The 20798-nt window shown below is 43.2% G+C and overlaps 1 protein-coding gene across 2 annotated transcripts; it reads right to left on the reverse strand.

Moving 5' to 3' along the window:
- Positions 1 to 100: 100 nt before the first annotated feature.
- LOC114447755 (striatin-like) lies at positions 101 to 20743 on the reverse strand. Of its 2 annotated transcripts, XM_028424186.1 has the most exons (17): positions 20390 to 20743; positions 11730 to 11833; positions 9937 to 10010; positions 8560 to 8638; positions 7640 to 7801; positions 7423 to 7558; positions 7162 to 7333; positions 6260 to 6370; positions 4616 to 4759; positions 4368 to 4504; positions 3302 to 3477; positions 2931 to 2978; positions 2729 to 2850; positions 2482 to 2649; positions 2258 to 2398; positions 1787 to 1975; positions 101 to 1663 (listed from the first exon to the last, which is right to left on the reverse strand). In XM_028424186.1, the coding sequence occupies exons 1-17, from the start codon at positions 20600 to 20602 to the stop codon at positions 1494 to 1496; spliced, it is 2346 nt and encodes a 781-aa protein (XP_028279987.1). In that variant the 5' UTR covers positions 20603 to 20743; the 3' UTR covers positions 101 to 1493. The 2 variants fall into 2 exon arrangements, with proteins under 2 accessions (XP_028279987.1, XP_028279988.1); XM_028424187.1 differs by lacking the exon at positions 6260 to 6370.
- Positions 20744 to 20798: the final 55 nt, after the last annotated feature.

Genomic DNA, 20798 nt, shown 5'->3' on the forward strand with positions numbered 1-20798 from the left:
TTGCCTGCATTAGTGACAGTGTTTCAGTAGCTTTAAACACAACCTGAAGCCCAGAAGAGAAGACACCGTTTGTCCAAATGACCCACATCAAGAGCCCCGATCACATTTTACAGCAGTTTTTATTTTGAACATACTTTCATATACAAACCAGTGACTGAGAAAATGGCTCATTATGAAGCTGTACTCCGCATGTACATCTTGATTGATTTCTTTTTAAACCTCCTCAGTTTACAGTAAACTGGACTTGCAGGACATTTCTCTTCCCTCAGTGTTGGATGGTTCACTCGTTATTTCAAATAGTCCTAAAAGGTACTGCACTAATTTTCCTGCTAAACACTGGACTACTGTAAATATCTGGACATGACAACATCACATTGTAGTCAAGCATGTCCACACAACTGGGGAAAACTACATACAGTACAAGCCATTCAATTCAAACAAGAGCAAACTGGCCAAAATCAGTTAGTTATTCCTAAAATTGACATCTAGAACCAAGTTTGAATTGTCATTATATAACCAAGATGGTTTACTTTGGACACATATGTTTGTAATCTTACTTCTGAAGTGTACAATCTAACAAACAGGCAAATATACTTAATGGTCTGTATCACTCTACCAGCTTTGCCTCAAAATGCACAAAACCGATTCCCCAACCACACTTATCAAAAAGGAGCACTCAAACTCACGCTGCACAGTAAAGTTTAAGACTGAATATATATTTTTGTTTATTATAAGCATTTGTAATTTTACATCCAATGTTAAAATCAACAACATTGTGACAACGAGCTCCAATTCTCCGCCGTCCCCCTCCCTCCCTGATCCCCGAAACAAGCTTGTTAAAATAACATTTTCAAGACCTTTTTAAAGCAAAGGCACATTTGTCAATACGTGTTTTAAAAAGGAAAATACAGACAGGCCAGCAAGCAGTCAGTCCGGAAAGCAGAGAGGAGGAAGTGAGACGCTTCCATGACAGCTCCAGCAAGCCTTCTGTGCCCCCCACAACACAACACAAAACCTGACTTGGAGTAAAGGGCCTGGACCTGGTTAGTCTGAGAGGGAAGGTCGAGGACCTGAGGGATGTGGGGCGAGCGTGAAGCCACAAGAGGCAGAAGAACAACGGGCTTGGAACCTCATTTTTCCACTCCACGCTCATAATACTTGTCCTGAGCCTCCTAGCTATGGAGGTTAAGTTTTAGTCTGTCTGCAGGGGGCACCATAGCCGGTCACACCCAGGCCAGCCTGGATGGTGAATGGGGGACCAGAGAGCAGTTCTCCTCCTGTCTGGCCTCCCTGCCGACCCCTTCTATGGAGAGTCACAGCCCGTTTGAGGCTAATGGCTACATAGTCTGCCAGTCTGACAGGAGACCAGTGGGCTGTGTGAGGTGGGACTGGACCCCTGCCTGAAGGTCTTTCCCCTGCTGTGACTCTATTGGTCCCTGATCATGGGAGGCTGAGTCAGAGGTCGGGGCTGTGGGGAGAGACGCAGCTCCGCGTCATACAAACACCTTGGCAAGAGCATCTGCACCGGCGCTAGCGATGTAGCATTTCGACGGATGAAACGCCACATCGTGGATCGATTCCTCAAACTTCTTTCTGTGAGCCGTGAATTCCTGGATGCAGGTTTTACTCTCCAAGTTCCACAAACGGATGGAGCAGTCGTGACCTGTGGAGAAGATGACGAGTTAAAGCGGTACAAACTGAACTACAGTCCGACAGAGGTGCTGCAGGTGAATACAGCAGTTTAACAAACCAGGGCACAAACAAAACCTGGTTCCAGTGCACTTACTGCCTGACATGAGATATAGTCCATTCGGGTCCACGGCTAAGCTGGTGACTGCATCCAGGTGGGCAACCATGGAGTGAATCAGCTTCCCACTGTTGTTGTCAAAGAACTTGATGTGTCGGTCCTCCTGTGCAGTGATGGTGATCGGAAGAGTGGGGTGGCTGAGGACCTTATTGATCTGACAGGGAGTGCCTGTGTAAAAACAGACAGTGGACTCTTTTACATCCCATTGTGTTTCCCAAAGCCACCACTAGATGTTAGCAAAGACCTTTGTCTGATAACTATTTAAACACTGCTGGTTTTATGGAGCATATATCTACATACATATACATGTTATTTTTATCTGGAAATCGGTAAATAATCGTATTTTTCTGCAGTCTTAAAGCTCTTTTCAAAAATGGTGCTAACATGATTTAAGCTTCTATCTCCACCACATACAGGTTTAACCCAGTCAATCCACTGTACCACACAAACCTGGCTCCAAATTGGATTCTAGACTGAGGACGAGCTGGCGGGTCTCCATGTTGAAGAGGCCAATCTGTCCGTTTGTAAAGGATGTGACCAGGTGAGCTGGTTCACTGCACACCAGGTCTACAGAGGAGGGGATTCCCAGCTCTGGAGCAAAGACGAACACAACAAAGCATGTTTTAACTATTGTTATCAAAAGGAAACAATAAGCTGATGATTGAGATCTGTACTTTTGTTTTCGTTGAACACTGCCAGGGCAGGGGAGGTTGTGTTGGTGTCCCACAGTCTCACAGTCCCGTCAGCGGAGCAGGACAGCAGGCGCTGGTGTGCACTGCTGTACACCAACCCCCAAACTGAGTCAGTGTGTCCAGTCAGCACTCCGCGCAGCACTGACGGGTCTGCAGAACACAACCAACTCAGTTATTACAGCTCATCCTGAAAATCCTCAGACTCAAACAGAACACACAAAGCGCTTACCGTAGGAGTCGTAGGGGTCGATGTTGGGGTTGGGGGTGTTCCAGCACTGTATGGTACCGTCAACCCCTCCGCTGAAGCACTGGTCCCCTGTACTGCTCATTACCACACTTAACACTGCCCCCCTGTGGTTATAATCGTGAATATCATTAGCATGACCACACTGAACCAACACAGATTTGCTTTTACTTGTGTGCAGTGTTACCTGTGAGCCCTGAAAGTGTAGATTGGCTCCACATCTAATGATGTACTCCTAAAGACAAACATTCATTAATGTAGCATTCAAAACCACACATCAGATACATGTTACTATTTTATTGTCTTTCTTCACAATACCCCTGCCTTTAGTATCCAAATATAAACACATGACATCACTGCAGTCTGTGTGTGGGCTGCATAGATATGACATGACATAATGAGTTCTTTGTGGGGACAGCTTCCTGTAGCTGAATCATGTGATGGAGCAGAAACAAAGACGAGCTCTATTCCTCATGGGGTTGTCAAGATATAACTGAGCTTTCTGCGGCTTCAGGTACAAGGAGACACAAGAGCAGACAGCAAAGGAAACATGCTTACTTTTTGGCAGGAGCAGTCTTTTGCAGGTTCCACATCTTGAGCGTGTGGTCCTCTGAAGCAGTGACCAGAACGGGCTCCACAGGGTGGAATGTCAGGGCACGGATCCCATCAAAATGACTCCGCAGAGTGAATTTGGGGTTCCATGTTTTCCTCATAGCATCCTTATTGTTGCCGATCTGCAGAGTAACGTCCAATTTACATTGTTAACAGCTACATAAACTGTAGAGAGCGCTCCTGATCTGACCAGGAACTCAACTTATACGGTGCTTCTCTTCAGTTACTCAGTTACAAAACTCAAACAACACTGTTATATTCTTTTATTTTGAATGTCAAGTTTATAGCTGTTCCTGCTTTGACAGCGGCCTTTCTGTGTGGAGTTTGTGCGTTCTCATTGTGTCTGTTGTTAGGTTGATTGGTGACTCTAAATTGCCCGTAGGTGTGAGCATGAATGGTTGTTTGTCTCTGTATGTTGCCCCGTGATGGACTGGTGACCTGTCCAGGGTGTACCCCGCCTTTCACCCGTAGATAACTGGAATAGGCTCCAGCCCCTTGTGACCCTGCACTGCAGGACAAACGGGTTCAGATGACGGATGGATGGAAGTTTATAGCTTACTTAAAGGTTAGCTAAAGCAGTGGCATTAATTCACTCTCGCACTGGCAGCAGGTCTTGAAAATAACCTTTAAACGAAGACTGAGTGCCAGAGATAAACTGTGTGAGAGAGTACCAGAGTACTTTTCTGCTTCTGAATTTTAACACTGAGGATTTCCAAAAGGTGAACTAATATTAACTGGAAGCACTATATAGCATTGCATTCTGTGTCAAAGCCTGTCATCGAACAAAACTCGTAAAAAAAAGCTCACCACCTCCTTGGGTGTCTCCACATGACCGTGCTACTGGTGCAAATACAGTTTTAAAAACTAGAACCGGTACCTTCTCTGCCTATTAAAGCAGCTTCTCTGCCATATCTATAAACACAATTTGCTACAGATCAGAGGAGGCAAGTGACAATGTGAACATAAATAGTTGTCCCTGGAGGAATGGTTCAGTCTGCCTCTTCCTACTCACATCATATGCCAGACTGTCAGCCTCATTGGCCACAGTGAGCCCAGCCAGCTCCCCCAGGCCCAGCTCACTCTCCATGGCCTCATCAGTGCCCATAATGAACGACTTCCCTGAGGTGGGTGGGAAGGTCAGTGCTTCGACTAAGGAGAGAGAAAACAAATAAATAAATACAAAACCACTGCTGACAAAGCTGTAAAGGGTAAAGGGGAGTTAATCCAGTCTAACAGAGTAAATGCTTTTAGCGAGGGTACCTTCATCTGTCCGGTTACCCTCATGCTCGCTGAACCGAGCCACGTTGGGCCTGGATTGGGGGGTGGATGGAGGTTGCATGTGGGACAAGTCCTCTGCGTCTCTTAGGTTAGCGAGCATGTCCTGGAGTTTGGACCGGTTTGGCCCTGTTTAACAAATCAGGGTGAGAGTTAACAAACAGGTATATGATGAAGAAGAATCATGAAGAATGATGATGGAAAACACACGATCATTTGTCAGAGAACTGTAAGAGCAAGCTGGAAGTGAAACACTGATGAACGTGGAAAGAAAGCAGCACTGAAAGAAAATAAATGAACAAATCATGGAAAGTAAAAGAAGGGAACGTAAAGGAAAGCCGCCAGCAGAGTCCTTGTTAAATGAAGAAGTAGGAGAAGCACACTGATCTTAAAACATGGGCGGTGTGGAGAGCATCAGTTTTTGTCAAGTCTAAGCCAGACAGATAAAAATGTTGTTTATGTTTTTGATGGAAACACTGACAACACTGCTAGAAAACCCTAAAATTATTGTTACATGTATGGCAGTGTATTCATAATATGGCAGCAGAAAAACTGTTGTTATCTTCTCTGTTTCATACAGCAGTCACAAAGACATAAACAACCAATGGGAGGCTAAGCTAGCTCACATACCAAAAAGTTGTAGTTCAGCTGTTTAAAAAGCACACTATGGCACTGTGTTAGGCTACTTTAGCTTTAGAGGTACAGGTAGCTGGATTTTCTTACCTGTGGTCAGAGGAGGGCTAGCTGATATTACTTTAATCTCAGCAGACAGATGTCAGCAGTACTGATGTTTTAATCTAATCTAGAAATAGAACATGCATAATTCCTCAAATTTTAAACTAAATCCCTGCAGATTATTTCCTCCACACACCCACCAAAGTGATAAAGCACCAACACAGTGTGAAGAACAAAAATAGACGTCTGTTAAAACCAGAGAAGAAGAAAGAAACGTGTAAAAGGTGGCGATGCGAGCCGAGTGAAGAAGAAAGTGAGGCGAGCTGAGCTGCCGATCTTCTGATTTAATCACAGCAATAGGAAAGCCGAGACCGGGCCTCATAAATGTAAAATATAAGAGCTCTCAGTCGCTGAATGAGTCTGAAGAGGGCTGTTATGCTGAGAGTTGTAGTATTCAGCTGAGTCACTTCGCTGAGTCACTGAAAACGCTTTTAATTGCCATCAATTTACAACAGCAGCAAAATTACTCGATACTGTAGTATCAACATGGCATACAGATGAGGATAAAGATGGTGATTATTATGTTATTATGACGGGAGAATACAAAAACAGATGACTGAGGAGACTACTGCTAGCCCAGATGGGACACAGATGGACTTCGTCACTGATTGAGTGTGGACAAGATGATGATGTTACTATGAATGTAAAGAACATGAGGACAAACATGCATAAAGCAACTGGGCTGGGAAATAACAAATATATAGCCGTCACAAGAAGAGAGTATGAAGAGGACAGAGGCATAAAAAGGAGCAGCTAGAGAAGGAGATGAAAAAAAAAAAAACACAAGGAAGGTGTGTTTGTTTTTGATTTGAGGCTTTTTGGCTGAACTCAAGAAAGTCAGGCTCTACAAAGAGAGGAAGAGGGAGGGAGGCAGCAACGCCTGACAGGACTTACTCTTCACCCCCTTTTTCCCCTTGCGCTCCTTTCTGTACTGCTCCTTGAGTTTGGTTATCAGGCCCGGGTCCACATCCCAGGCCTCAGAAATGGGACCTTGCTCGTCCTTGTCTACACAGGGGGAACAAAACCAGACCGAGAGGCTGTTGAGGAACTGCCCTGGTCGAGGCTCGAGCGGCCCGGCAGGGTAGGTATCGTGCAGAGATCTCTTTCTCGGGCTCATACTCCCTAAGAGGTTTCTTAAACCTCCCAGGGAGAAGGCGAGATGAGCATCCTTTCTTTAAACAGGCCACTACAGTGATATTAGATCATTGGGAGCAGCATTTACAGGATTCTCTTCTAATTTGTCTAGGATTGTTTTTTTCCTATTGGATATGTGAGTAGTGGGAGGGAAGTTAATGCCATGTGAGGAGTTCTTTGATTTGGACATGTTTACATCTTCATACAAATTATGACACAAATACAACAATTTGCATTCGAATACAAAAATACTCCTCAACATGACATTAGGCCCGTTTTTTTAAAATAGATTTGGTCTACAGAGCTGTGAGACTCAAAGGGAATCGGGTTGATTTGACGACACACAGGAGTGGAAGACACATTGTGGTCACAGGCTGGCTATGGGTACACACAGTGGAAGAGATCACAAACTATGGGTTAAACACAGAAACTCCAAACATCATGACTTATGACCACAGCATGGTATATGAATGACAAGAACTTCATGAACAATCAACAAACTATGAGCAAAAGTGACAATAAAAATTACACCATAAAACAATTAGTGATTTGTATATATTATTCACAGATAGAAACCAGATCATCATTGTGTGGGAATATTGTAGTTGTATAACTATCTGTGGTGTCTGAACAGTATTTCCCAGGGGCTGGTTGTCACTTACCCCAGTCTGTGCCGTCCCCAGGGCCTCTGGACTCTGGTGAGGTGTCCATCTCATCAGGGCTGGACAGGAAGTCAAAGCCCTTCAGAGCCTCCTCTGTGTCAGGGTCCTCACTGGTGTCCATACTGGCTGGAGATGTTGATGATGATGATGATGACGGCTTCTTCCTCAAGATCTAAAGGGGAAATATTTTCACCTCTCTTTTTAGTACAACACAACAACATTTTTTTACATAACTGTGGTCAGGACAGTCTGGTTTCATACCGTTCTGGATTCCACTGTAGTCCTGTCCTTTCCCTCGCTATCCTCTTCCTCCTCTTCATCACTGAACTCAGCTGCTGCATTCTCAATAAACTTGAAGGCCTCCAGTACAGCACTAGTGTCAGAAAGCTCAGCTTTCCTGTTGAGGACGTATGCATTAACAAATCAATCAGCATGTTGTTATTCATGAAATGTTGCACACTTACTGAAGCACACTCACCCTCTGTTGCCTTTTGTTGTGTCTGTTCCATTGACCAAAGGCTCAGTACTCCTTGGTTCACCTGCCCGCCCACCTCCGTCCCCAGCTAGTCCTAGCAGTGCTCTGACCCGCTGGGACTTGACATCCAAGATGGTGTCTGTGTAGCCCACTTCCTGCAGGTACCTAGGACAAGATGAATGAACTTAAACTTTGTTGTTTTTGGTAAAAAAAATGTACAATAAAGTTTAATAATGCCACAAAAAGAGATGAATTGCTGCATTACATTCATTGTGTTGACTAGAACGGGATCAATGATGACGAAGAGTGAAAGAGTACTTGTTACTGTTAAAAATGTCATGTCCTCTGGCAGTGGTCTAGTTAACAGTATCGGCTCTACTGAGGCAAGATGAGCTACTCATCAAATATTACACCTACCCCGAAGGGATGTAGAAGACGTTCTAGCAATCTGAGCAAGCGACTAACTGAAAGGGAGGGGGTGTTTTAGCACATTATTGATCTGTCCCTTGACACAGATTCATGAATAAATTGGCTGCTTCATCAGCCGGCATGTTGGGGCAGATGATGTGTGAGGCAGCCTGATGGTGTCTGGGATAAAGGCTGAAGCCTGGTTTATTTAAAGAGACTGACTGGAGAGTAGGCTGATACAATAACAACACTCCTGAACCCTCTGGGTACACCAGTGGGGGAAAAAAAAAGACAGAGCAGGTAATGACTGCTGGTGTCCATGTGAGGGAGCTCTTCCACACAGTTTTTTTTGGCCCACAGCTCTGCTGGGTTCATAGTACACTTCATACATCTTGTCGGTCTGACACAAGTAACATTAGTATTACAGAAAAATGATTACAAGCTAAGGTATTTCTATTAAGGGGATATTTCTCCACTGAAGAGAGCTTTCTGAGCTGAATGCTAAAAGAACTTACTGTCTGAGGAGCTGACGGCCTTGTTTCCAGGACAGCTGATTGTTGAGTGATCCAGAACTATCGTTCTCATTGGCCTCATCTGAAGGAGAGGAGAGAAGGACACAAATCAGGGCCCCACAAAAAAAGCACACCATCTGACATTATTTCCACTCTGTAAACACAACCAGAACATTCCTGTATCGCAGCATCCTGGCAACTACACGCATACTAGTGCTTTCAGTAAGCACAGAGTAAAGTCATACACTGTTTAAAATGTGCCACTGACTTAACACTTTCATGTTTAATGCAAACATTTGAATAACTCTAACTTTAATTAGCAACCTCAACACAAATATTTACAGTCTAGTAGTTAATTAAAACAGTGTACACAACATATGCAGCAGAGGGGATTTAATACTCATTACCAGCAACTTGTTTCTTGATGCTAAAACAACATATTTAATGACGCTTTCTGACACCTTCAAAATGGCTGGTCCCTGCTCCAAACACGTCCCATGACATACTAGAAAGAACAGCGACGTGTGTCTGCGCCTGCAGCATCCAGAACAACACGCGCTCTTTTGTAAACGTCTATGTCTTTGACAAAAAACAAACAATGATGGGATTCAAAGCTCACTTTGATATTTAACAACGTCAGCGGTCCACTCACGAGTCATCTGGGAATTTTGCATGGAGCAGAGAGACGTGTTAATAAGATTTAGATGGGGTGAGAGTGTGTGTGTGTGTGTGTGTGTGTGTGTGGAGGGGTTGATTTGGCGAAGGCGAACAGACGAGGATGCCTCCAAAAGTGGGTCATGCCTAATTCAGGAGGGTGATGAGCGGGCAGGTGCGCCACCATACCAGCAACACCTCCCACTTCTCGTCTCCCCCCTCCTTCACCCAACACCTCTCCCCTTCACCTCCCCTCATTCATCAACACTTCAAGGGCTTAGGCGCTTTGAACAGCCCTCATGAATAGAGATGAGGAGAGAGAGGAGAGGAAATATTGCAATCTGACTTAATGATGGCAGAAGACTTGAACATGAGAGGCCAATTAAATGACAATAATATAACAAGTAACAGGTAGTGTGGTGATACCGAAATTACACTAACACTATAATGGCAGATCACCCTAAAGAGGGAGAGCATCATGATTTGTGTTGAGAGTAGTTTTGTTTATATTTATGATCACATTTGTTATTAATCAGCATATTTGTATATGGCAACAAGAAGACGTTTCTCATACCGTAATTCAGGTAATGATACTATGAAGAAATCTATCGAGACAAACAAGATCCAACATGAATGCTGCCTTCACATACGTAACACTCCTGTGACTTGAAGTATGTGAACTCAACAACTGAGGTGCTTTGTGGGTGGAGCTGGATCCAGACTTACCAGAGTCGTAGCTCGGAGGCTTCATGTCACCTTGATTTAACTCTGTCCCATATTTTAACTTGTGGTACTTTGCTCTGGAAGTTGAGAAGAAAAAAAGGAAGGAGACAAATAAGCAAAACAGGGTTGATCAAAAAGACTTGAGAAGAAGCTATTTTAAAAAACTAATTATGCATATGCTTTGAAAGTCATCCCAACTACAGTTTGCTCTACTTCTCACAAACTTGCATACTTTTCAGATGGATGCCCTTGTATGTAGAGATGAACAGTAAGTACAAATGATTAAAAATAATACATTTAGACGGTGATCCTGAACATGATAAAATGCAGGAAATGTGTGTAAAGCTTTAACACATTTTTACAATGTGATTCCCTTTGAAGGTGCAAATAAACGAATATTGGAAATGCAATTTAGTTCCTTTACAATGCTGAGATTTCTTCCACTGACTTCACACACATCTACAACAGTAGTGAGGGATGAGTACAAGGAGAGCTCTGACACCTTTTCAGTTCACACAGCCCCCACCACTCCACCACTCTCTCCTGTGATGCAGAGGAAGCAACCCCCGTCAAAATCAAATTCATTTTAAATTGGGTACATCCCACATTCTGAAAGCCATTTCTGATATTGCTTTCAGATACCCTCTGAGACATGACCTGTTGCCTAGCAACCGAGGAAAGTGGTAGTAATTCTGGGTTAAGTGCTGCTCCCGAGGCTGGGTCTGTGGTGATCTCATAGGAGAAACGTAAGTAAATATATACTACAAACAGCCAGAGGAGGATTCTGTGCTTAACAAACCTTGGATAATGACCCTCACAGAGCACAGGTAGGCAAAATGTAACTAACCTCTGAGCTGACCGGAGAAACAACAGCGCACTAACCCATTTTGGCAGCTGTCTGACTCAGTTTTTGTAAGCCTCTCATTAGACAAACTCTCTGCTCCAGTCCTTTCATTTGTTACACATCCCTGTTTTCATTGTCTCATGCGTAACCTTTACTTATCATCCTGGGAGGACTTTTCTTATTGCCTTTGCAACACCTCACAGGTTTCAGCTCACAGTCACCTACTACAATCTTCTGTTGTCAGTCACAGGCTAGTTATGTACGTCTCAAGCTGTTGTTGAGAGAGTGGTGACAATGACACCACCCACATGAAACACTGAGGACTACTTGTTCAGTTTTAGGTTTAAACTACAAATGTATTTCTGTTCCAGGATGCAGCCAAGGAAATGCTAATTACCAAAGGGACATTTTGAGTGATGGTGACGGGATGCTGCAAACAACAACAACAAAAAAAAACACTGAAAGAAAGCCAAGACAATGACCCTGTCTTGGGGAATAAGAGGATTTCCTTTCCTGTCCTGTCCTTATTCTGAGGACAGTGCAGAGTCATCAGCAAACAAAAGCTTCATGCCAACACGCGCTCTCAAACGAAGACATAACACCAGCTGGACTCGGGGGAATCTCTCTGGCACACTGCTTCTGCTGATGCCAGCTGAGACATCAGACTAGTGCGCAGAGAACAAGAAGGAGCTGGAGGGTTTTTGTTTTCTTCTTTTTTTTAATGCTACATACTGAATGATCAATAAAACCTTGCAGTACAGATGTGCAGAGAGCAGCACTCTGGAGTGTTCCAGCTTTGTGCAGGTGTTGACCTCTTAGAATCCCAATGGGTCATTTTATTTTTAACCATATTTCAGGATTATTTTAGGAACATAGGAAACACTGCAGTGGTTGCAGAATAGCAGGGGTATTTGTGGGTGGTAGGTGGGTGGGTGGCTGGTAAGGCACTCACCTTTCTTGCTTCAGCGCATACTCTAGCATTTTGATCCTTCTGACAAGATCTTTCTTTAAGTTCTCCTGGCCTTTCCTCTCCCCCTGCAGGAAGGCGATTTGAGCCTGAAAACACAAAAATAGAATTGTCAGGTTGCATTTCAAAGAGATTCACAGTTGCTTTTATAAATAGAGTCCATGTTTCCAGTGTTTTGGCATCTCTGATGTGAATTAGCCACCAACAAAGACCTGACTTCAAAGACAGCCTCCATGAGAAAACATCTGAAAACATCTTCTGTCAAGACTGAAATAGGATGATGTCAAATCAATATGCGTGGCATGATGGGAAATAAAAAGCCAATCTGTACTATTCTATTTTAATCTGACCTCCTCACTCCCCCACACACAACCATCCCCCTCCTTTAGTACACCACTGTCTCTCTTCAGTAACAGGCAGCAGCTGTTGACGCACTCAATCTGAGTCAGCACGTTACGTTACATTGCTGGGCTCTACACACACACACACACAAGCATGTACATGCACAGATACTATTAATGAGAATGGTAGAGGCCAGTTCACAGTGCAGAAGAAACTACACAAGCTTCAGGAGATTAAGTAAACGGAGCAGATCACAGATTAAACAAAACTGACATTATGTCTTTACACACACACACACACACACACACACTACAGGGAGGAGCCATACAACCAGAAACCGGTAATCCTGAGTATTTCATAAAAGAAAAACTGAAATCAAATACATTAATTACACTATATGATGATGATTGATGCTAACTTTCTCTACTTGGTCCATAAAATACAACATCACTGTGATACTACCATTACTACCAACCCAAACAAACAAATTACAAAGAAATGCACAAATGAGGAGTAATTTTACAGTAGGTAGCTATAACTTCAATCCAGCTAGTAGAAGCCATTATGGTGAGGCGTTGACTTAACATTTTTCTTTTTTAATTCTTCTGTTGTTTCAAATTCTGGCTCTTGCTAAATATTCTAAGTGCAAGAAAACAACATAGTTCATCCAGTATTAGAGATAACAGCAAGGCTGCTGAACAGCTGCTAAGAGTCTGTTGCATACAGAGGAGAGGTTAATAATGTTGATACCATACAAACAATTGATCAAAATTCTACCACACAGTTATTAGGAGATGACAACAGCTACAGTGTTTTCATTTTTTTAGGATTAAGCCTTAATCTTCTCTCAAAATGTAAATACATAATGTAAGTGTCCCCCTTCTCTGAAAGCTCAGGTAAACCATTTAAAGGGGATGAATATGGACTTGATTCCATGCATTTCACTCTATGTGCAGAGGATGGTGTGAGTTTGAGTGGGCTGGATCACAGTTTCACACGAATAGCAAGTAGCGCTGCTGCTGCTGACTGCAACAATGAGTCATGACAGCACTTCAATCTGCCTCGTACTAATAGGAGCGTTTTCTTCCCAGCATCACAGTCCTCTGCTGAGGAACTCAGAACAACCTGCCTGCTGCAGCTCTGTGCAATTAGGACTTGGAGTCCTGGTCGCATGCTAACAGTCAGCACAGCTGCCAGCAAATTATGCTTTAAAAAGAGGGCCAGCATAGCACTTCTACACGGTCTCCAGTTGCTTAGCAAATCTGTTGGCTAAAGGTGTCTATTGTCAGCTGGATCTATACTAATGTATTTGGGATTGGCAACAACATTAATAACATTTGACTTCCTTGCACCCTTGAGCCAGTGTTAACAAAGAAAGTCAAGAAAAAAAAAGGTTCAATATGCTAAAACAATCTTCAGTTGCATTATGAGATTAGTTACAATGACACAGGGGAGGGCAAACGATAAAAAGAGAAACACCAGGAAAGCCCAAGCGGAGAAAGAGGAGTGCAAAAGCCATACATTTACCTGATGAAGAATATTGATTTGTCCCGTTTGGTAGATTAAAAACTAATTTACAGATATGAGAGGAGGCATAAAATGTGTCAGTGATGAATACCTTGCTTATACTCAGTAAAGCAGGCATCACTGTGGCACTGACTTTAGCGGGTTGGAAAGGAGGCACAAAAAGGGGTACAAATAAGGCATTAGGAAAATATTGCATATGGAAAATTATCACTGTTTGGATTGGGCCAGACTGTGTGGCTCTCAAAATAATTTACTCTAGCTAGAGTGGCTCCAATCCAAATATCACTGGGGACCACAGCCGCTGGGCATTGAAACTCACAAGTAACTGGGCCTATACCTATAAACTCATTAGGCTAATTACTAAGCTATTTTCCATTAAAAGCCTCTTGATGTCCAGCAGAATGCAATCTTTCTGGGTTAAATGTTATGTACAAATTAAAATGTGCTGACAAAAATTACTACACAAATGGTTAATAAAGGTTAATATTTTGTTCAAACCGGAAACATTACCATGCATGTCAAACAAAAGGTTTCAAAACTGAGTCCATTTTCACTGTAGATTAAACTGTACATCTGCGTCGATTGAGATAACAAGCGACCACTCACTTCCTTATCCACATGAAGCGCTGGCCCAGGGACGCCTGGCGTCCTGCCGTGCCAGAGATAGAGAAGAGTGCAGCTCTGTGAATCTCTGGCTCGCCATCTCTCCTCCATCAAACATTAACCTTGGGAGGAATGCAATGGAGTCAACTCTGGCCATAAAGAGACACAGGAAGCATTTAATTCCTGGCCTCACACTGACTGCATTATTGCGCTGCTGGATAAGGGCTCCTTAGTCTGTCTGAGTTAGAGACATGTAGAATGGGGGCATCCATCTAAAGCACTAGGCTTTTCAGAGACAGGAAAAGGAGGCAGAAGAGATAGGCTAATGGCTAGGGTGCAAAATAAACACCAGAGACTAACCTCTAAACCTCTAAATTCTGGTAAACCAAACTGGTAGGAAGGTTGGCCACATGCTCACATGCTCTCTTTGGCATATCATCACACCTAATCTGTGCGTCACTGTAGCACCGCTCAGTTGAATGTGTGTTATTACCTTTAAAGTTTAGAGTTAGAGTGACTGTGCTTGCATGACATTGACAAACACCTGGGTTGTTTAACCACACTTTGTTGGCAGTAAATTCCTGACAACGCCCACAAGAGGAAAACAGTCAAATATTGTATTATTTTGGACATAAATATCAATCAATGAATGCCTGATGAATGTAAACCACATCCCGCTGGTTATAAGACCTTGAAACCTGAGATTTGTGAATACCAGACATGTTTTCTTCCAGACTTGATCTGCGTCATCGCCAAAGACATCCACAACACAATGAGTTCATTTAATCGAGGCAGACTGAACACTGTGAATGATCCAGTACATCTCTGAGGCAACGCTGAGCTCACTCCGTTTGTGAAATAAGTTCAGTGGATACTCCTACAACCTTAGGGGCTTTCACACAAACAAATGGTCACACATGCCAGCCTTTTCAGCCACAGCCGGAGCTCACGAAGGGGAAAGCAGCTGGTGTAAATCCCATATTTACAATGCAAACAACCTTTCTTTCAGCGAACACTGGGTTTACTCTAACAGTTACCGCAAAACCAATGAGCACCATGATGGCTGACGTGATAACCAGGCAAGTACATTCCACGCATGCCATTACACTAGTAGCAAAGTAGCAAAACAACAGAAGCAGGACAGAGCTGCTGGAGACGACTTCTCTGTTTCTACAAAACACGACAAGCTGAGCAAAACACCACCACAGCTAAACATGGCCAGTATGTCCATTTACAATAAGCTTATTTTACTATAGTTTTGTCTACCTTCCAAGAGAAACTTACACTAGTTTGAAATCTTATCTTTTAGCATTTTTTCAGTGAAGCTCATTTGTGTTTACACTGAAACTGCTCACCCTTCAAAAATCATAATCTGTCTGAGAGAGCAGCTGTTAACACATCGTACAAACTCAGCTGACTATCAGATGTGAGGACCAAACAAACTGCTAAGTTTTATCTACCGCTCATCTTTACTAGTTCACAATGTGAAACACAGAAGAGCACAAAATGCAGACACTGCCCATTGATCCACCCTGCTCATGTCCACAGATTCAGGACTGCTCTGAGGGGCAGCCTGACAGTGAGCTGCTTAGATCGTGATGTAAATTTCTCATCATCCCGTCATCCCATCACGAGTTTCCACTTGAGCAACTGTCACTAAGCTCACGTCAAAGTTCACAATGCAGCGCTACCTCAAAGGGTGAAAAACAAAGGCGGCGTGTTGGGCCTTTGGAAGACAAGGGTGTTGCATACCATGTTGCTCCATTAATATTACATAACCTTCACGGCGCACATGCAGACACGGACAAGGGCAGGCAAAGAACTAACGTTTTTTCAAATCAGCATTTTCTTTCTCATGACTGGAAGGTGTGGTCCTGGCTGAACTACAGTGAAAAGATGTAGAGAGAGAGTAAAAACACACTGCAGATAGAAGAAGATATGAAATAGGAGAAGAATGATTTAAACGGATAATGAGTTAGATGACATACTAAATCTGGAAATGGTCTGTTTAGACAGTGCTGGTAAAGTGCTCCATCACTGTGAAAGAGCAGACAGTCTCGATTTTCAATACCTCTCATTTAAGCCCAGGCACAACTAAACTTTTCAGCTTTAGGCAGCCACACTTCTACTTATAAACTTGTTTCAGACAGTATAAAGAACCAAAACTCTTTGTGTTAGCCAGTTCTGCATTAACATCAACATAATTTGTTTTGGCCAAAATGTCTTAAACTGTGTGTTTTGTAAGCCATTTTTACAATATTTTTTATTAATGCACATGAAGTTCACACAATCTTGTGCTGTGACAAATTACTTTTGACGACAGGGAGACAACAAACCAGATTACATCACACTACCACCACCACATCATGGTGACACAACAGCAATTTGATCTGGTGAGTACACCAATTTAAACCTCTGACAGACCGGTGACCTCAGAATTACTGTAAAACGGGGAAGGTGGGCGATTTCTGTGGCACTAGGCAGCTGTCCTGCACAACCACTTAGACAGATGAAGGCTGTAAGTGTGAAAGTAGGGATGAGAGAAGGAATTAACAGGCTGACAACAAGGCAGCTCTGCAGCAGAGAGGAAAGCTCTGGTGTGAGTCCAATGGGGACAGTGGAGCAAGGCTCAGAGGATCAGGCTTTGGTTAATAAACATGCATCCCTTCAGGCTCTCTTACAGGAAAAACACAACCCCTTTTAAACTACTTAGTGTTATCTGTACACTGTGAATATTTGATACAAGCTGCAATAACTGCCTTTGTGATGCTTCTGGTTATTGTTTACTTTAGCGTGGCTCAAACTTCACATGTACGCCAGTACATTAATTTTGTGGGAACTGTTGTTCAAAGGAGCCTATAATGTCTTTATCAATATCTGAGCATGTGCTTTTCTTGTTCTTTCTCTGTCTGAGGCGCACACCAAGAGGGCAAAAATAACTGCAGCTTGGGGGTGGACATAGTATCTACTGTGGAATGACGGAGACTCCCATTCCTGAATTTCTCAATGCCACAGTATGTGCATGTTTGTGCATGGTTCAGTCCTCTTTATTGCCTCACCATTGAGCTAAATATGCCTCAGGCTTTGCCATTAGTAAAAGTAAACACAAGATCACAGTAATAAGTCATCTAACCGAGGCAGGGTAATTCTAGGCTGCTCCACAGTGAGCTGCAGTCCACACAGAGAGACGTAATCAAATAGCATGGGACACATAATAATGTTGTTCATGGTAAAAAAAGGCTCTCTCACTTAGAAATACAAGAGTCACTTCTATCCAGAGAGGCTGAGTGGGTCCACGTTTCAGTCTGCTCCCACATAAAGCCACCTTACACCCCCAGTCACCTTCAACCTTCTGCTGGTGTCAAATTATGGCTACTGACAGATACTTCTGGCAAGGAGATACCCTATGGAGCAGGGATTTCCCCATAACTGGAGAGCTTTGCCCCGCCTGTTTGAGACGTAACATGATTCAACCTCAATCAATCCCAATCCTGGGAAAGATCTTTACTCGGACAATACCACTAAAAGAATACAGATTTAATTTTAAATAGATCCACACTACGATGTTTCACATGTATGCTACATACCTAAATACATAGATTATGAACATTTAGGCCCCATACAGGTGTCATTTTAACTGTGGTGGACTGTTTTCATCATCTAAAGACTAAAATGGTTAATTCCATATTATAATCTATTCACTTATGAACATAATTGTCAGTCCTTAATCAATTAAAATGCATGACAAAATGTTGGCTCTGTTTTTCAGACAGATAAGACAGCCAGAATGAAAAGTCCACCCTCACTTCACTCCACAGATTCCCTCGACTAACTGGTTTCTTTTATTACCAAGATCAGATGCTGCACACAAACTCGAGCTGTGACCTATGACTGCCTCAGCAAATCAGTTTGATTGAGTCAATTAACTAATGATCAATGACCAGTCAGCTGAAGCCTGAACATGAGTGACAGCCGCCCATGTACGGCACAGAAATGGCACAGCAGCAGGACGAGTCAGGCATGTACAGTTTCTGTGCCGCTCCAGTAAAGAGGAGTGGCCTTGAGCATGACCTAACAGGCTGGCTGGACAACATTCCTTACAAGCCCTGGGGTTTGCCTTCCTCCCAAGCAGCAACACAGCCATTCAGTGACTATACAACCAGCATTACAAAATAATCCTTCAAAGGGAGAATTCTCTGGGTGTTGAAATTGCTTTGTGTACATTTTTAAACGGTGCCAATCCTAAAAACAAACAATTATAACATACAAGTGTTAAATCTGTGACTAAAAACACAGTGTGTGGACATGATGAGGAAGACTATGAGCGATATGTTACAGAGGGCTGAGAAGGCTGACAAAACAGAATTTGCATGGTGCATGTTATCTTCCATTAAGACCCTGTGCCTACAAGAGCTTTACATTATTCATACACATCTATTTGTGTTCATTTAAATCTGTTCCTCCTCGCTCTGGTCATTACACTGCTTGTTATCCAACCACTACCTGTATGTGTTGGCAATATGTAACCATCCTTCAAGGACACAACAAGGTTACGTCCCTTGTGGAAGCTTTTCAGTATTAGAAATATCATTACTGATCTGACACAGTAAGATATGAAAATATAAACAACAGTAAAGAACACAGTAGATATTAACTGGAAACTGACTCTGTGTGTCTGAGCGATCAAAGTACAATTATGTTTGTACCAGTAGCTGTAAATATTCTACAGCAGGTCAAACGATGTACAAAACATAAACAGGCATCAGGTGCAATAAAAACAAGAACGACGAATTGAGCGCGCACTGTTTTGCCGCCACAAACAAACCACCCAATAAACTATCTAGCAGCCTCCCTGTGCTTTGCCGCAGTTGCAGCAGCTTCACCGTCGATAAGCTTGCTTCATGACAGCAGACAGGAAGCCTTTAATACACTAGGCCGGACTGAAAGTGCTGCATGAGACCGATGAGTCAAAACCCTACTACACTGATCTCCTGTACGTCACCAAAGTAGAAACAATGCAGTGTCCCCCAGTCGTCTCTTTGTTAGCTGAGGTCAGTCTATCCATAGAGCTGCCTGATGTCAAACCACAAAAGTCTGGTTTGGCTCATGTCTGTGATCCAGCAACCGCACAGTCCAACCAACAACAGGGTTAACAAAAATGATGGAGAGGAAAAACAACATTTTCTTCCAAACATTAGACAGGCTGACAAAACCATAATAAGCTGCCTCATCCCCTGAATGAAAGAATGGTCTGGCAGATGCTGTCCAAAGTCATTATCTACAAAGCCACAAACATACCAGCTTTAAGTGCAGAATAAATATCGCTCCTATAAGTCAAAACACAGTATGTGTTGACTTATTTATCTGCAAGCCTGACAGAGAAAGATGTGTTTTATTGGACTGGAGAGAGCACACACGAAACGACTGAACTTTGTGAGACATTACCTTCCAGTTTGAACTCTCTAAACATTAAACAGACCAGCTTGTGTGATGTAGAACCTTTAAAGCAGGAAAACCCTTTTTACGTCTTATAATTTATTAATGAGCTCTTCCACCACCTGGTGTATATATATATATATAGATAATATTTTTCATTCTGTTTCCAGGAGTGGCAGTGACATGGCAGCTAGCTTAGGATAAGCTTCATAAACAACACGTCCTAACTCCGCACTCTTTGTGCTGTCTGACAGCACTGACAGCTCCAAAACGATCAATCACTCCTACATTTTCTCTAGATCATTCAATTCAAGTGTTTACAGATAAACATGTTGTAAAAATCTAGCCGGGGTGCTACACATTTAGCTACAAGTAGGCAGGTAGTCGTTCTGTGATGCTACAGAACGTTTGCAGAGCTAGCTTTTTTGCTAGTAATTTAATTCCATCATTGCACTTGTTGGTGTATAATAACCTTCTTCTAATTTTTAGATGCAAGAGACAAGTACGGTGTTTTCAGTCAAAGGTAAAGCGGTCGCAAACAGTCGTCGTGCAGTTGGGTCAGACTGGCGCTGCAGCTCTTTTAGCTCTTTAGCTTAAAGCTAACTAGCTAGTCTGGAAACCAGAACAATCAACACAGAAACTCAACGCGAGTTACTATCGAGGAGCTGCACGCTGCCAAGGTAGGGTCACTAATACGTGATAGTGTACACACACACACACACAGTGGCGTTTTTCACCTGTAATTCGGCCCGCTCCACCTCCCATTGTGCTCTTTCTACTTCGAAACGGGCCCATTCGTGCTGCAGGAAGTGCAAGATCCCCGGGATACTGTACTGCGCCCTGGCCGCCTCCCCAGCGTCGCCATCAGGCAGCGGTCCTTTTCCACCGCCGGGCAAAACAGAGTTGTTGTTGTTGTTAAAGAACACGCCGGGCCCCGCCTGTTCGTCCATGGCCGGGCTCGGTGGAAAGGTCGGTCCGTTGTCTCGCTTACTCGATGTGTTAAGATCGACGGAAGGGCAAAAACCTATCGACAGCGCTCCGTCTCCTCGGCTCGAGGGGAATGAACTCACTTTCTGACAGCTAGCTGTCACTGAATGACGTCAGCAGCACAGTCACGCCCACAACATGTTGACTGAAAGCGCTCGA

The sequence above is a fragment of the Parambassis ranga genome, chromosome 15 (assembly GCF_900634625.1).
Source record: "Parambassis ranga chromosome 15, fParRan2.1, whole genome shotgun sequence".
Lineage (NCBI taxonomy): Eukaryota > Metazoa > Chordata > Actinopteri > Ambassidae > Parambassis > Parambassis ranga.

Bases quoted from the DNA above. Each gene is read 5' to 3' on its own strand.
- LOC114447755 (XM_028424186.1), bottom strand. From the start codon at position 20,602: ATGGACGAACAGGCGGGGCCCGGCGTGTTCTTTAACAACAACAACAAC. The intron at 10,011-11,729 runs GTGAGTGCCTTA...CTCAACTTCCAG, and splicing joins TATGCGCTGAAGCAAGAAAG to AGCAAAGTACCACAAGTTAA. The intron at 2,979-3,301 runs GTAAGCATGTTT...GTTTGTCTTTAG, and splicing joins AAGACTGCTCCTGCCAAAAA to GAGTACATCATTAGATGTGG.